At 41.6% G+C, this 16275-nt stretch overlaps 1 protein-coding gene across 2 annotated transcripts in view; it reads right to left on the bottom strand.

The window, feature by feature from the left end:
* Positions 1-11496, bottom strand: part of TLL1 (tolloid like 1) — a 314692-nt gene extending 303196 nt beyond the window's left edge. Inside the window, exons 1-2 of one of the 2 annotated variants that reach the window (XM_069556609.1) lie at positions 11115-11496; positions 10382-10845 (exon numbers count right to left, since the gene is read on the bottom strand). In XM_069556609.1, the coding sequence (XP_069412710.1) occupies positions 10382-10550 (169 nt within the window). In that variant the 5' untranslated portion in view covers positions 10551-10845; positions 11115-11496. Of the gene's footprint in view, positions 1-10381; positions 11053-11114 lie in introns of those variants that run through there. The other variant, XM_069556608.1, reaches the window with a different exon arrangement.
* Between the last annotated feature and the right edge of the window lie 4779 nt (positions 11497-16275).

Below are 16275 nucleotides of genomic sequence, written 5' to 3'. Positions count from 1 at the left end.
AAAAGAGAAATTTTATAAAATGGTACATCAAAATGTCATCAGAAATAGAAAATATATACAAGTAACTCTGTCAAAACATGCAGAAAAATCTTTAGAGGTAAAAAATATTAAAACAGTTTTATAGAAGGCCCCAAAGTTCAGATATATACCATGTTCATGGATTAGAAGACTCAATATCATAAAATAATTCTCTGTAAAGTGACCCATAGATTCAATGCAATTCTAACTTAAATCTATACAGTGGGACATGATGAGTTGATTTCAAAGTTAATATAGATTACAAAAGCCCAATCTACTCCTGAAGAACCAAACCATGCCAAGACTTGCATAACATCCAATATTCTGTGCAACTCAGAGAGATTCAAAGTTGCTTTGCTTTACAAAAAAACACAAACGTACTTTTCATCCTGTTTCATCCTTGATTTATCTGTACCAGTTTCTCACACCATTCAGTAGGCAGCCATGGAGACATCACCTTGGACTCTTCCTTTTTTTCTATATCTCCCGACCTCCACCCCAAGGCCATCCAGTTACCGACTGGTCTTTTAAATAGAACTCCTCTTTTATACAACTGCTGACACTGTGTAGATGCCAGCACATATCCTTCTAGTATTTTGTTTAATTTAAATTGGAGGATAATTACTTTACAGTATTGTGATGGCCTCTGCCATACACCAGTATGGATTGGCCATAGGCATACATGTGAATCCTTCCTCCCGAACCCCCCGTACACCTTCCTCCCCACCCATCCCTCCAGGCTGTCACCAGCTTTGGGTTCCTTGTGTCATATATCGAACTCCAACTGGCTATCTGTTTTACATATATATATAGATATAGATATAGATATAGATATATATGTTTCAATGTTATTCTCTCAAATCATCCCACCCTCTCCTTCTTCCACTGTGTCCAAAAATCTGTTCCTTATATCTGTGTCTCCTTTGCTGGCCTGCACATAGGATTGTCAGTAGTATCTTTCTAGATTCCATGTAGATGCATTAATATATGATATTTGTCTTCCTCTTTCTACTTACTTCACTCTGTATGATAGGCTCCAGATCCATCCACCCCATTAGAACTGACTCAAATGCATCCCTTTTTATAGCTGAGTAATATTCCATTGTGCATATGTACCACAACCTCCTCATGCATGCATCTGCCTCTACCTTTCCTCTAACAAGTTTCCTTGCTCCTATCTGCTTCTTACTTTCTACAGCAAATATATCAGACCATCTTTCCCATCCTCACTTTTCCTTATAAAATATGGCTGTTATCAACCCAATGACCTGTTTTAAACTTCAGTAAGGCCCCTTCCCACTGCCAAGAGGATCAAATTTACACCCTCAGCTAGGTATTAAACATTGCACCTGACAGAATCATTTCTTGTCAAAGCCCAAACCCTTACATATTGTCAACTGCCCAGAGTAGATTATTTATCATTTCCTGTACTTCATAAGTCAATGAATCTTCACAACTTGTTTTTATCTTAGTTATTTCACTCTAAAGTTTTACACCACATTTTCTCCAGGAAAAATACTATGACGCTTCAAGATTCAGCTCAAATGCCACCTTCCCTTACAAGCTTTCTCTATTCCAAACATAATTAATTCTATCCTCTGTGTTACCACAGAGTAACAGAATACCACACAATATTTTATTTGCAGTATTTTGTTTTATCACACTTCCATACTGATAACTGAAACATGTGTTGCTTTTTTTCTGGAAGATAATGAACCCCTTAGAGTAAGGGAAAACATTTTTTTAATATAAATTTATTTATTTTAATTGGAGGTTAATTACTTTACAATATTGTGTTGGTTTTGCCATACATCAGCATGAATCTGCCACAGGTATACACGTGTTCCCTGTCCTGAACCTCTCTCCCTCCTCCCTTCCCGTACCATCCCTCTGTGTCATCTCAGTGCACCAGCCCCAAGCATCCAATATCATGCATCGAACCTGGACTGGCGATTCATTTCATATATGATATTATACATGTTTTAATGCCATTTTCCCAAATCATCCCACCCTCTCCCTCTCCCACAGAGTCCAAAATACTGTTCTATACATCTGTGTCTCTTTTGCTGTCTCGGAAAACATCTTATGTATGTACCCCAAGCATCTTCTTGAAACATATCAGATGCAAAATACTCGTTGTGTTAATTTACATCCAGGTAGGGCATCAGAGCTTACCAAGACCTTGTGTGTTTTATCTTATCATGTTTTATGGACTAAGTATCACTACCCCCATGTTACAACTGAGAGAATTTAAGTTCAGAGATGTTCAGTAAGTAGACCGAGATAACATATTGAAACACGGAAGAGATAAGACTTACATCTAGGTCTCCTGACACAATATCCAATGCTTTTTAAACAACATTATCTAGACTCATGTTATTAATTTCCATCACATTTCATTATTTACTATTATAAAAGTTCAAGAATGAAAACTTCCTTTGGTAAAGTCTTGGTTGAGAATTTAAACCCTTTATTGGGAAAAAAACCAAAACAAACAACCAAACAACTATACACAGGGACCTCTCTGATTGCCCAGTAGTAAAGAACCCACCTGCCACTGCAGGGGATATGGATTCAATCCTTGGCCTGGGAGGATTCCACATGTCATGAGCAGACTAAGCCTGTGAGCCACAACTGCTGAAGCCCACATACCCTGGAGCCCATGCTCCGTAAGAAGAGAAGCCACTGCAGTGAGAAGCCATGCACCACAACCAGAGAGTAGCCCCCACAGCAATGAAGGCCCATCAGTTAAAAATAAATAAACTAGGCATAAAATAAGTTAACTTATGATGAAAGGAATAGTTCCTCACTAGACAATTCTGTAAATTGGAAGTTTATGAAGTTTGATTTTGTGAAGATAATTAGCACCATGCTCTTATGCCAAGCAGAATGTTTTCAAGGATAGACATAAGTGATTAATAGAATGTATATTTTAATGTGTCATGTAGTCAGTAAAATGCTTAAAGCCATAAAAACTTGCCTGACATTTCCTTGCCTAAATTTCTTGTTCTTTCAATTATTAATACTGACCTCAAACTTGAAAGACTTGGACTTTTCCCATCCACTGACCTGTTCCACTCATCCGACATACAAAATCTGACTGACCAACACTCAATTTTGATGCTTATGTGAGATTAACGTGTTCTGCTAAGTAAATATATGATACCCATATAACTTGTCACTGTTTTGGCAGATTTTTACTGATTTCTGATTTCTGAGAAAGAACATATTTTATGCAATTCATTCCATAGCTTTGACACTGTATTTTTTTTAATGTTCCTCTCATATCATTTTTTAATAGATAACTAAAGGAAATAAACCCCTGAAGTCCCATTGCTAAATCACTCTATTGTATCTAGGGTTGGGGAGAGGACTCTTTCTCCTTAATTTAGGAATGGTAAGTCCACAATTAATTAATTCCATATCTTGGAATATGAAAGAAGTGTAAGAATCCCCAAAATTCCCCTAGTATAGGAAACATCACATCCCCAGGAATCTTGCCAGGCACCTGAGCACCTGAGGCCTACCCCAGGCCTATCTGATGGGCTCAAAATGCTGTGGCAGGAGAGGGTGTCCCTATAGTTTGGGGGAGAAGAACAGCCCCCTTTCTCTGCGTCCTCAGAATGGTCCCAGCATGGTCCCAGATAGACCCAGCAGGATGTGCAAGGTTGCATTTTAAAAGGATTATTCGCTTCTATCTTTTCTAAGCATTCTTAGAAAAGCTTAGGGAAGGTCCTAGTTTTAAATATTTTAAGCATATGTGCTGATATGCTATTAGAAACAATAGGTAATAGTCTAAAAAGAAATATATATATATATATATATATATATATAAATGATAGTAAATCACTAGCATTTGATACTATCTACCTGAGTTCTAGAAACATTTAAGGGTTAACCTCTGTCCAGTACACTCATGACTGAGAGACCTAAAGGATCATTAATGTGACTAATCTCCTAAAAGTATACAAAGAATATGGTGGCGGAATTACAGGCAAATTAGTCTAAATTTTAAATCAGGGAAAGTTGCTAAAACATACAAAATAGTATTCATACATATACAATGGGGGGTTATATGGTTTCTGTAGAAGAAATTATATATGGTATATATTTGACATTTGTAGAAAAATGGGCCATTATGAGGGCAAGAGTAAAAGTTATGGCCCTTACACACTTTTAAATATTCCACTATGGGCTAAGGAGGCCCAAAGAAGAGAAAGGAAGCTTCAAAGAGCATCTACTTGAATGGAAACCACAAAGGTTCCATGAATTCTTACACAAACTACCTCAGAGAATGGATGCAAGTTAAATTTTAAATTTGCAAAGCACACTACCCTCTTCAGAGATAAAAAGTGGGAAGATCTCAGGAGACTGTAAAAAGCAAACAAAAAGGAACTTTGGAGCTGCATTAGTCTACGAGGACATATTTAAGAAAAAAACAATCTCTCTTATTCCGAACTAGTATCAGTAACTGCCATTGGTAGACCAAAAGACAAAGGAAATAAAAAATCAGTGTGGCCATCAGGACAAGGGCTAAAGAACTACTCCTGGCAAATGATGAATAGAATTCAACTATATAGAATTCTTATCCATCGCTTTTGCACACACTGTATTTTGATCATTTCTCAGTGGGCAGCAGAGGCAGGAGGAGAAACAAAATCAAGACCTGAGGAATGAAAACTAAAACAGAAGAGACTGTTTAAGAGAAGCAGCTCTATAAAATGCATTTTTAACATGAGAGTTTGGCCACCTAAAGTGACGCCAAGCAATAAATACATGTTTGGATATTTAATATTATATTAAGGCATAGAGTTGAACATCAAATTCTAAAATGCCATACTTAGGAGGCTGCCAAGGAAGCTGGAAAGTATAATACTGAGAGCCAAAAAAGTGATAAGATCTTACTGAGAGATGATAAATTTCTGAAAATTTCCCTTAGAATTAGTACACTAGAACACTGGTTATGAAGAAAAGCAAAAAAGAATAACCCTTTACAATGCCAAAAGCCTATTTCTAATAAACAAGCCACTCTAAGGACAAATTCAACCTTGCAAGTCACTGACCTTTAATCATGCTCAGATTTTTTCAAGAAAAAGAAACCATTTACTCAGATTAAAGGTAGGAAAGTCTCGTTTTCAGAGCATTCACATTTGTTTAAGAGGATAAAGATACCTTGCTAATTAGTCTTATCAGCCTCCACTCATCATTCAAAACTTTAATTTCTTCAGTCTCCCTCTTTAGATATTATATTTTCAATTGTCTGTGATTTCCTGACATCTCCTTAAACACAAAAAGAGAAAAGGGAGGAAAGGATGGAGGGCGTAGGGGAGGGAGGGAGGGAGGGAGGAAGGAAGGAAGGAAGAGGGTAGAGAGAGAACACAGAGTTGGTTTCGCACGTAACCTTTTCCAGCTAATCTCTAGACAAATATGAGAGATTAATTTGCACCCCAGATTTGCCCAGACTCTTCACAGATATTCACAGACACTCAGATTAACACGTATTGGTACAGCACAATGATGAAATAGGACACCTTAGTCTCTGTTCTGGAATGACTTCCTGCAGGATCAGCTTTCCAGCATCTCTCAGGATCCTTCTGAACTAGAGAAAGTAAGATAAATCTGATTGCAAATTCAGATGACTATGTATTATGCTGACATCTGAATGTGCAAGATAGACATTCTTTTGAATTATCTGCATCTTTGTGTCTGTTTATATAGAGAGGTGAATTATCTATTTTATGGACTAATAGATTTGGCTATACAAATACATCTGAGGCTGTGCTACACTGACTTACCTACTTCTGTTGTTATTTAGCCCCTTTGTCGAGTTCAACCCTTTTGGGACCCCGTGGACGGTAGCCTCCTCTATCTATGGGATTTCCCAGGCAAGAATACCAGAGTGTGTTGCCATTTACTTCTCCTGGGGATCTTCCAGATCCAGGGATCAAACCAGTTTTTCCTGCATTGGCAGGCGGATTCTTTACCACTGAGCCACGAGGGAAGCCCCTATCTATTTTCACTTATATCAAAAATATATTTCTAAATCAAAGTTAAATTAACAAAAGTCTTCCTTTCTGTCCTATAGTTTCATGAACTTGAAATCAGAGTTCTGAAAGGTATACAAGTTATATTGCTTCACAAATATACTAAGAATGGCACAACTCTAACAAGTTATAGTGAAGAATATTTCTTCTTGGATAACACTTGATTTGTTAGAATTAGATGTAGATGAGGGATGAAGATCAATATTAATAGTCTATAGATATGAGGAGGTATTGAGAACTTTCCAGATATCTAACAATGTTAACCCATTCCTGTGATAAACATTAAAAATCAGTTATGATCTCTAACCGCAAGGACTTTATATTCTCACTATATTTAGCAAAGTGAAACTATGTTCTTAGTCATTTCATTAATATCAGATAAAGCAAATGCATTTCTACTAGTCTAGACTCAGATAAACCTGGACAAACTTCTACTCTTCACATTTCAAGGAAGTTCTCCAAAAGGCCAATTAAGAATGGAGTGTAATTGTTTAAAACAAGTGAACTTTACAGCCAGGAGGCTTGAAATCAGGTTCTGGGTAATCTTAACAAATTGTTTGACTTCATGGAGCATCTGTTTTTCTATCTGGGTAATGGTGGTATTAACAAATTTCACCATTTGGAGTGTTGTATTGAGCTGAAATAATGTACTCAGATGCTCTGAAACTATAAAGCTATGCTATCACTATGACATCAAACTACCATATAGTTTCATGAAACTTAGGACCCTTGTTTCTTTCTAAAGAGAAGGGCACTTTTTTCAGTAGGCCATAACCTCCACTCACCTCTTGGGGAAGGGCAGATCAGAGGCACCCTGGAATCTGGGGAGCATCCCCTCTTGCTTTCTGGTTATCTTTCACATATTTGTCTTCATCTTTCTTATTTTAGTGGCCTTCTTTGACTGGGATTTCAATGTACTGTGAATTTTCCCTGTTATTACTTTTATTTCTCTTATATAGTACCAAAAGGTGGCACTAAGATTTTGGTACACTTTAGCCAAGATAGTAAATTAAAGCCTTTCACTTCACCAAGTTAAAAAAGCAACAATAATCATTTAAAAGTGATCTCAAATTGTGGCTGTGCTTCTTGGTCTTCCACCTGGACCATTCTTATTTCTCTTTCACTGCACACATGTATAGGTTTAGCTCTTGTACACAAAAATAGGGAAGAAATAAAGTTAGAATCATAATCCATTCAAATTTGGTTTTACTGTTGTTTTATCTTCAACAGCTCTGTTCAAAAACAAACGATTAGTAAAAGAATAATGGATTGGTTCAAATTGGGAAAGGAGTATGTCAAGGCTGTATATTGTGACCCTGCTTATTTAACTTACATGCAGAGTACATCATGCAAAATGACAGGCTGGATGACTCACAAGCTGGAATTAAGATTGCCAGGAGAAAAACCAACAACCTCAGATATGCAGATGACACCACTCTAATGGAACAAAGTGAGGAGGAACTAAAGAGCATCTTGCTGAGGGTGAAAGAAGAGAGTGAAAAAGCTGGCCTAAAACTAAATACTCAGAGAACTAAGATCATGGCAACCGGTCTCATCACTCCATGGCTAATAGATGGTGAAAAAGTGGAAACAGTGACAAATTTTATTTTCTTGGGCTCCAAAACCACTGCAAACACTGACTGCAGCCATGAAATTTAAAATACTTGCTCCTGGAAAGGAAAGCTATGACAAACCTGGAGAGTGTATTAAAAAGCAGAGACATCACCTTGCAGAAAAAGGTCTGTAGAGGCTAAGCTATGGTTTTTCCAGTGCTGCTGTTAAGTTGCTTCAGTCGTGTCCAACTCTGTGCAACCCCACAGACGGCAGCCCACTAGGCTCCTCTGTCTCTGGGATTCTCCAGACAAGAACACTGGAGTGGGTTGCCATTTCCTTCTCCAATGCATGAAAGTGGAAAGTGAAAGGGAAGTCACTCAGAGTAGACATGTACAAATGTGAGAGTTGGACCATAGAGAAAGCTGAGGGCAGAAGAATTGTTGCTTTCAAGTTGTGGTGCTGGAGAAGACTCTTGAGTCCCTTGGACTCCAAGGAGCTCAAAACAGTGAGTCTCAACTCTGAATATTCACTGGAAGGAGTGATGCTGAAGCTGACACTCCAGTACTTTGGCCACCTGATGCAAAGAGCCCAACTCACTGGAAAAGACCCTGATGCTGGGAAGGATTGAAGGCAGGAGGAGAAGGGGGCGACAGAGGATGAGATGACTGGATGGCATTATCGACTCAGTAGACATGAGTCTGAGCAAACTCCAGAAGACAGTGAAGAAAAGGGAAGTCAGGCATGCTGCAGTCCAAGTGGTCGCAAAGAGTTGGATGCGACTTAGCAACTGAACAGCAACAGCAAAGGAAAAATAAAAGTAAATACTCTTAAAGTTTTTTTTTTTTCCTTGTCTGAATGTTTATGTGCTGAGGAAAATGGACATTTATGCTTGAGATGTGTTTCAATACACTTAGTACAAGTAAATTGTAAAACTTCAAACACTCTTTAGACAAAAATAACACAGGTTCACAGACTCTTCTGAGAAATTTCTAAAGTTAAGTCTGAAACAACGGAACTTCTGAAAATGAATTAGCTAACTTTTGACATGTGTTATATTCATATTTTGGAGAAGGAAATGGCAACCCACTCCAGCATTCTTGCCTGGAGAATCCTGTGGATAGAGGAGCCTGGAGGGCTGCTGTCCACAGGGTCGCACAGAGTCGGACACGACTGAAGCGACTTAGCATGCATGCATGCTTTGGAGAAGGAAATGGCAACCCACTCCAGTGTTCTTGCCTGGAGAATCCTGTGGACAGAGGAGCCTGGTGGGCTGCCCTCTATGGGGTCGCACAGAGTCGGACATGACTGAAGCGACTTAGCAGCAGCAGCATATTCATATTTTAAGTTAATGATTTTTGAAAGCATAAGCTTTTACTTTAACATGCAGAGAAAACTATATTTTCCTGAAATCAGACCATCTTATACTGGTAGTTGGTTGAATCTTTCCCACAACAGAGCATTAGTGAATAGATGTTTTCCTAGACAAATTTGAGAAATAATATACTTCATTTTTACGTTACCTAAAACAAGAAAATTTTCAATTTTCACCCAGTCGCAAACATTATTCAAAACAAATTTCTCAATAAAAGGTAGGTTTAGGGAGATGTATAGTACTGAGTTCTGGCAGCCCAGCCTCTAGCAATCCACCACAGGCGAAAGGTGTCTTGGTCCTCTAAACCATCAAGGAAGGCCCAGGAAACTTCTGGTGGGACAGGCTGAGGGTTAAAGGTGATGAGGAAACATAAGCAAAATTGAATTAAATCAGAACTCGGAATTCCAGACTGACATGTTTCTGCTAAGCTACTCCAAGTTTTGAAGAAGTACGTGAGCTGATAACCTGAACACATATACTGCTTGTCATTAACATACTCTCCTAGTTAGAACAATGTGTCATCAAAGGTGCAAATTAACAAGAGAATTTCCAGCATTTTCCTTCATTTGCATACATCTTTCTTAACTTCAGGCTCAAGAGAGGTCAAAAGAGGTGTGGAGTCACATGCAGAACACCCTCACAGAATCTACTTTGGGGGTTTTGCCTCCCCCTTCCTCTTGAGATGGGGCAAAACGTGCTTTCTGCTCGCAGACTCTCACTGAATCGGGCCCAGCAACCTCGTGACCACTTTCCTCGCAAGAGAATGGCCGGTCCACCAACCCCTGGTCACCTCGGCCTCAACTCAGCAGATCAGGGCCCGGAAACAGGGCGTGTGTCTCAGACTTCAGGCTGCGGGAGGAGGGCCGGGCGGAGTGTCCGCGTCCCACCGCAGGACCCGGATTGAGGGAGAGCGAAACAAGCTTGAATGGGACGGCAACTTGGAAGTGTTTTTAAGGTTTCCTGAAATGGGCCAATGCGCGCTTAAATTCATCCAGCTCGGGAGCTTTCGAGGGCATCCCATGCCCTCTGTGCCCGGAACGCCCACAGGACCCTGGCCGAGAGGGGGCGAAGGTGTCCCGACTCTAAGCCCGCCCGCCCGGGCACCAGGGCGGCGCCGCCCGCGGAGCGCAGGGCCGCAGGCGCCGGGCTCGGAGCCCTAGCGGCTGCGTCCGCAGCTCGTCACGCCGCGCCGGGGCGGGGGTGGGGCGGAGGAACTACCGGAGGTTCCCAACTTGGAGACCGCGCTCCGCACCCAGTCCCGCCGGCGCAGAGCTGCGGCTGCGGGGGCCGCGCGGCCCCTGCGCGTGGGGAGGGGGTGGGAAGGAGACAGGTGAGACCCGGCGCCCTCCCAGCGCCAGCCTTGCCCCCGCCGTCCTGCCCCGAGGGCACTCACCGGCTTTGCACGGGTCCTTGTAGTCCAGCGTCTCCGCCTCATCCTCTCCGTAGCCACCGAAAGTGTATTCATAGTCGAGGCCAGCGCAGACCCCTAGTTCCGCGCAGAGGACAGCCCCCGTGGCCGCCAGCCACGCGAGCATCCCCGGGGAAAGCCTCTCCAGCCCCATCTTCCTCTCGAGGAAGGGCACCGGTTCCTGTCCCCGCGGAAGGCTCCTCGGCGCGGCTGGCGCTCAGGTGTCCGGGGACATGGGGCGCCGCCGGGCGGAGAGAGGGCAGGGCGACCTGTCCCCCGGCGCGGGCGAGGTGGCGGGCGGGGGCAGGTAGGGAGCGGGTCCGGGCGGGCGCGCGGCCAGGCTGTCTCCCGGCGGCCGTCCTTTCAGCTACTCAACGGCTCGGCTGCCCCAGGCTCAGGTTCTCGGGCTCAGATCCCGCGTGCACCCCGCACCCGGACACGGTGCCGCTCTGGAAGGACGAGACCAGTCTTCACATCAGCGCGTCTGAGCTGAAAGTGGGGACCGCGGTCGCGGGTGGGGAGCATTCCTTTGCCGCCAGACCTTAAAAGCCGCAGAAGCAGCAAAGCAAGACTACGAGAAGAGCTAAAGTGGGAGGATTTGGGGATGCACTGTTTGTCTCCCCCCCACCCCCCGGCTGTCTCTTTACCCTCTTCCTAACTTGAAAAAAAAAAAAAAAATCTTCACAGCATCTAACCCAATCACTTGCATCCTGCTTACTTATTCATACAATCAGGGTCAGGATCCGGGCCACAGCCTCCTCTCCGCCTCCTTTCGGTAGCCCCGTAGGAGCAGACAGACAAGAGAGCGCCAAGAATTCCATTTGTAATTTACTAAAGATAAAAATGAATATATCATGCACTGCGTCCACGAACAGCAGTTAATAGATGATGTACGTGCCAGCCGAGAGCGCCAGACCGGGGGTGGGCCAGGGATGCTGACAACTTGGCTCAAACCTCCACTTCCTCCCCAACACAAGCAGTTTGCGTCTCCCCTTTGCCGCCTTTGCCTCGGTACAGCCCGAGGGGAGGAAAAATGGGCCTCCGCGACCGAGGTAAAGAAACTGACTGCTTTCAAAGTCCCACAACCAGCAAAGTTTTCCTAAGAACTGAGATCCTCAGAACTGCAGTTAAAAAAAAAAAAAATCCAAAATCCAGTTACAGATTGCAGCAGCAGGAAACGCGAAGACCTAGCCAAGGGCTGCGCTGTGGCTCACGCGGGCTCAGGAAGGGAAGTTGGAAGGAACACTTGGGAAGCAAATTTTCTGTGACAGCTCTGGCGCCCATGCCCAGAGTTGCTCAGTATCCTCTGGCTTAAGTTTTACTTCGGAGGAGAGTGTGTAAAACCTGGCAGCAGGATTAGCGAGGTAAACCACATGTCAGCCTAGCAGACATAGGACAAACACAGGCTGTGGGAAATTGGGAGAAAAAAAATCAGAGGAAATCTCTGCAAAGCGCCTGTTGTGAGCAATCCCTACATCTGCAAGTAGTTTCCAAAATAGGTGAGAAGACTTCTTCCCCAAATTTCCAAAGGGCTCATGATTGGGAGCCTTCCCTTCTCCAACTAAATCTTGAACTATTACTTTCTCAGGGATTTGTAAAAAATCTGTTGCCTTTATATCTTAAGATTTAAATGTCCCCCCTTTTCTGAGTTACCATTAACATACACGCTTCTCTAGAGGAAAATATGAAGATAACCACACCCATGTGTGTGCACGCACACACACACACACACACACTTTTGACAGGTAGACCCAGTCTTTGGTTAGGAGATTGGACTCTGTTTTATGCTTATTAAAGAAAAATTAGAGGCTAAACTTAGAAAAGCTATCAATTACTTCCAATTTAGAGTAAAAATGATGGGAGGATTGGGTAGAACTGAATGAGTCCATGTTCCTGGCAAAACTGGGGTTTTCTCAAAAGCCGCTACAGTGATGGAACCTCTTCTCCATAGATCTCAATCTTCTCACCCCAGGTCATAGAACAGAGAACAGTTCTGGAAAGAACATGTTCGATAAGAAAGTAGAAGTATTTGGTTTTGAAATCTCTTGCTGAGTCATTCTCAAATTCTTTTACATCGAAAAATGTTTGCATAATTAATAGTATTCCTCTAGTGCAAGGCTAAACAAGAATGTATTTTGCTTAGCCTATTTGAAAGCCCAGGAAATACAACTTTCCTTTAGAGGATCCTCTTGAACTGCTGACTCTCTCCTCCCTACTGCCAGATCTTTAAAGTGTCCCTTGTTAATCTAAATGACTTACGAACATCTCCTTAGACTATTTAATCATATGTGAATTTGCAAAAGGTTTTACCTGGAGTTTGACTAAGCATCACTTGCTGCTGCTGCTGCTGCTGCTGCTAAGTCACTTCAGTCGTGTCTGACTCTGTGTGACCCCATAGACAGCAGCCCACCAGGCTCCCTCATCCCTGGGATTCTCCAGGCAAGAACACTGGAGTGGTTTGCCATTTCCTTCTCCAATGCATGAAAGTTACTTTGCAGTAATAACTGTTTCATTCATTTGTCCTGAATAAAATATTACCAGATAGGGACATCTGCCTATTATGTTTTCCTTAGAGAATTTATCATTGCTCAGTTTTACAATTTTATAAATTTGTAATCTGGAGTTAGAATGAGTCACATAGTAGAAGCTCAAATCAAAATATAGAAGTGTTTCTTTATAGCTAAAATCCTTGCGGAGAATTCTTATTTAAATCACTATATCCTAGACCTCAAACCCCTGATTATTTTAAAATATGTATTAAATCTAATTCTGTTTTTCATAATAAAATACCTACTTTTAAGTTTTATTTCTACAGTTACTATGATTGTAAACAAAAATAGATTTTGCCTTGCCCCTGAAAAATATAAACTGGTAAGAATTTCTAAGAAAACATATTAAAAAAGAATATGCAAGTGAGAAAGGAGTTGAGGGTTCTGTCAGAAGTACAAGCCATATATCTGTGCCTTATATGAATCCAGTCTCCTGGGAAGGTAAAAGAGGAGACTGATCCTTTAGTAAGACATCCTAAAGAAACCTTGGCTTCTAATTGGCAGGTGCCTGGGACCACCCTTGACACTTGCAGCAGAATCCCATTGACCCCAGAAATCCTAGGGAGGAAGCCACCCAAAATAGCTGAAGTAATAGGTATTCTCTATGCTGCTCGTCTATTTTGTTTGATATCACAGTAGTTAAACTTGTCTTGTAGACAACATCAGTTAGAAATGTCTATTTCTAATCAAGTCAATTTATTATTAGCTAGTTGTGATTGTTGTTTGCTATGAAACAGAGTAATACATGAATATTTTCCCCTCATGTTCCTTGTCAAAAAGATAACTCAGATATATATGGAATAAAATGTATTTCCCTCTCTCCCTTGGTTTCACCTCTGGGAACTGTGTCAACCTTCTAACTAAATAGTGTGCATATATTTTGGCTCCATGAAATTGGGAGACACTGTTTTTTATGGCGTTTAGCTACTCCAGACCTTTTAACTCTCCTTTTCACCCCATTCTTATGCGACCCTCTCCAGCACATGTAAGACTTATTTTACCTTCTTTCTTCTAAGGTTCTCTCTCTCAGCCTTGAGCAATTCTTCAAAGCATCTCTAATTTTTTATTCAGAGTCCCAAATGCGACTGATGCTATGTGAAATCATTTTGGGTGATAAACTTAAAATGTTTTTAAGATTTACACATGTGTGTATAATAGAAAAAATTACCAACAAATTTGCAGGGGCATATGCGTGTCTTATAGGCTTTCCCAGTGGCTCAGCAGTAAAGAATCCACCTGCAATGCAGAAGATGTAGTGTTCGATTCCTGGGTAGGGAAGATACCCTGGAGGAGGAAATGGCAACCTGCTCCTGTATTGTTGCTGGGAAAATTCCATGGACAGAGGAGCCTGTTGGGCTACAGTCTGTAGGGTCGCAAAGAGCCAGCAACTGCACACACACATGCTACTTAGATTTTAAAAGTTAGCTGCCTTATGAAATTAAGTGAGTGATATAGGCAGCCCGTGAAAGTTAGCTGATCTAATTCAGTTCCTATGTCTGCCACCTGGATGCTGTTTATGGATAGGGGTACATAGGAGCTGAGTTCATTGCACCTGAACAGTTTATTCCTTCTCTTACCTGCTTATCACGTGTGTGTGTTAAGAGGCTTCAGTCATGTCCAGCTCTGTGTGACCCAGTGGACTGTAGCCTGCCAGGGTCCTCTGTCCATGGGATTCTCTAGGAAAGAATACTGGAGTGGGTTGCCATGCCCTCCTCCAGGGGATCTTCCTGATCCAGGGACTGAACTAGTGTCCTGTACATCTCCTGCACTGGCAGGTGGGTTCTTTACCACTGGGACCCCCAGGAAGCCCTGCTTATGGCTCATTCTCATTTCTGGTAACACACTGCAAGAAGATTATATTTGGCCACAGCAATGGCATATATTTACTGTCAGCAGTTTTGGTTTGTTCTCATATGTAAGCATTATTTGCTGTAGAAATCTCAAGAGCCACTAACTTGTATGTTCAGAAACCATATATTATCACCTAATGAGATCTAGAAATTATAGTATTTTTTATTCAGGCATCCACTTTGCCAAAAGGAAAGAGAGGGAATGGAATGGAGTCAGAAGGGGTGATCTCATTTCCTACCTGGTGAGACTGATCGGTTTGTCAACCATGCATATTCAGTTGGGTAAAATCTACGCCTGTACTGCATCTTCACTGTTGTCCCCTGAGCACCTAGCTGGGAAGGTACAAGAGTGTCACTTAGAATTAGTCTCTCAATCTAAATTCCAGTTTTCTTCTTAATAGCTTGGTAACCTTGGACCCACACTTTTAATCTCATGTGCCTTCAGTTTCCTCATCCATAAAATGGATAATCTTATTATTTCATAATATTTCACAAAGTTGTTATAAGGATTATTAGTTCATATATGTGCTGTGCTAACTGCTATAGAGTGCACTTTTGGTATATGTTTGCTGTAGTCATTGTAAATAAATTGTAGAAAAGTCAAACTATTTCTAGTTCTTCTAAACATATTATTTGTAAAGACAAAGTGACCCATTCACACTTATGTTGGAGAGAAGCAGTAGACTAACTGATTAAAAACATAAACTTCATTAACAGAAGTTCTAAGTCTGACTTTGCCACTGAGGAGCTGTTTGGCCTTGAGCAAGTTCCTTCTCTAGCTTCACTTTCCTGATTTTTGAAACAAGAATGAGATATCCAAAAGCACTGAGCTAAAGAATTAAGGAAGATTATACATATAATGTATTTTCTAGTAGGGGTAAATGCATTATAAAGAGTGGTTATTACTATTAGTTGGCCCTTTCCTAGTGATTTGTGGGGAAGAAGATCATTTCCATTGTCAGACAAGAAATTCAGCACACACACAAACCTGGTTACAAATTAAATAAACTAGGACAGTTTTCAGAGAAGGCAATGGCAACCCACTCCAGTACTCTTGCCTGGAAAATCCCATGGACGGAGTAGCCTGGTGGGCTGCAGTCCATGAGGTCGCTAAGAGTTGGACACGGCTGAGCGACTTCACTTTCACTTTTCACTTTCATGCATTGGAGAAGGAAATGGCAACCCACTCCAGTGTTCTTGCCTGGAGAATCCCAGGGACAGGGGAGCCTGGTGGGCTGCTGTCTGTGGGGTTGCACAGAGTCAGACACGACTGAGGTGACTTAGCAGCAGTAGCAGCAGCAGGACAGTTTTATTTGAAAAATTTCAATAATATAAAACCTATCAAATTGAAATAAAAATTTAGGTGATGTTGCTGGTGTTGCTTATAAGTCCCCCAGTTAATATATTTACTTCTGTGACTGAATGTTTTTCATTTAGCCATTTTCTGTCCCCTTGATTTAGCATACATGCTAATGGTCTA

The sequence above is a fragment of the Ovis canadensis genome, chromosome 17 (assembly GCF_042477335.2).
Source record: "Ovis canadensis isolate MfBH-ARS-UI-01 breed Bighorn chromosome 17, ARS-UI_OviCan_v2, whole genome shotgun sequence".
Classification (NCBI taxonomy): domain Eukaryota; kingdom Metazoa; phylum Chordata; class Mammalia; order Artiodactyla; family Bovidae; genus Ovis; species Ovis canadensis.
The sequence above is the reverse complement of the archived record's forward strand: the minus strand, read 5'-3'. Positions and strand labels throughout refer to the sequence as shown.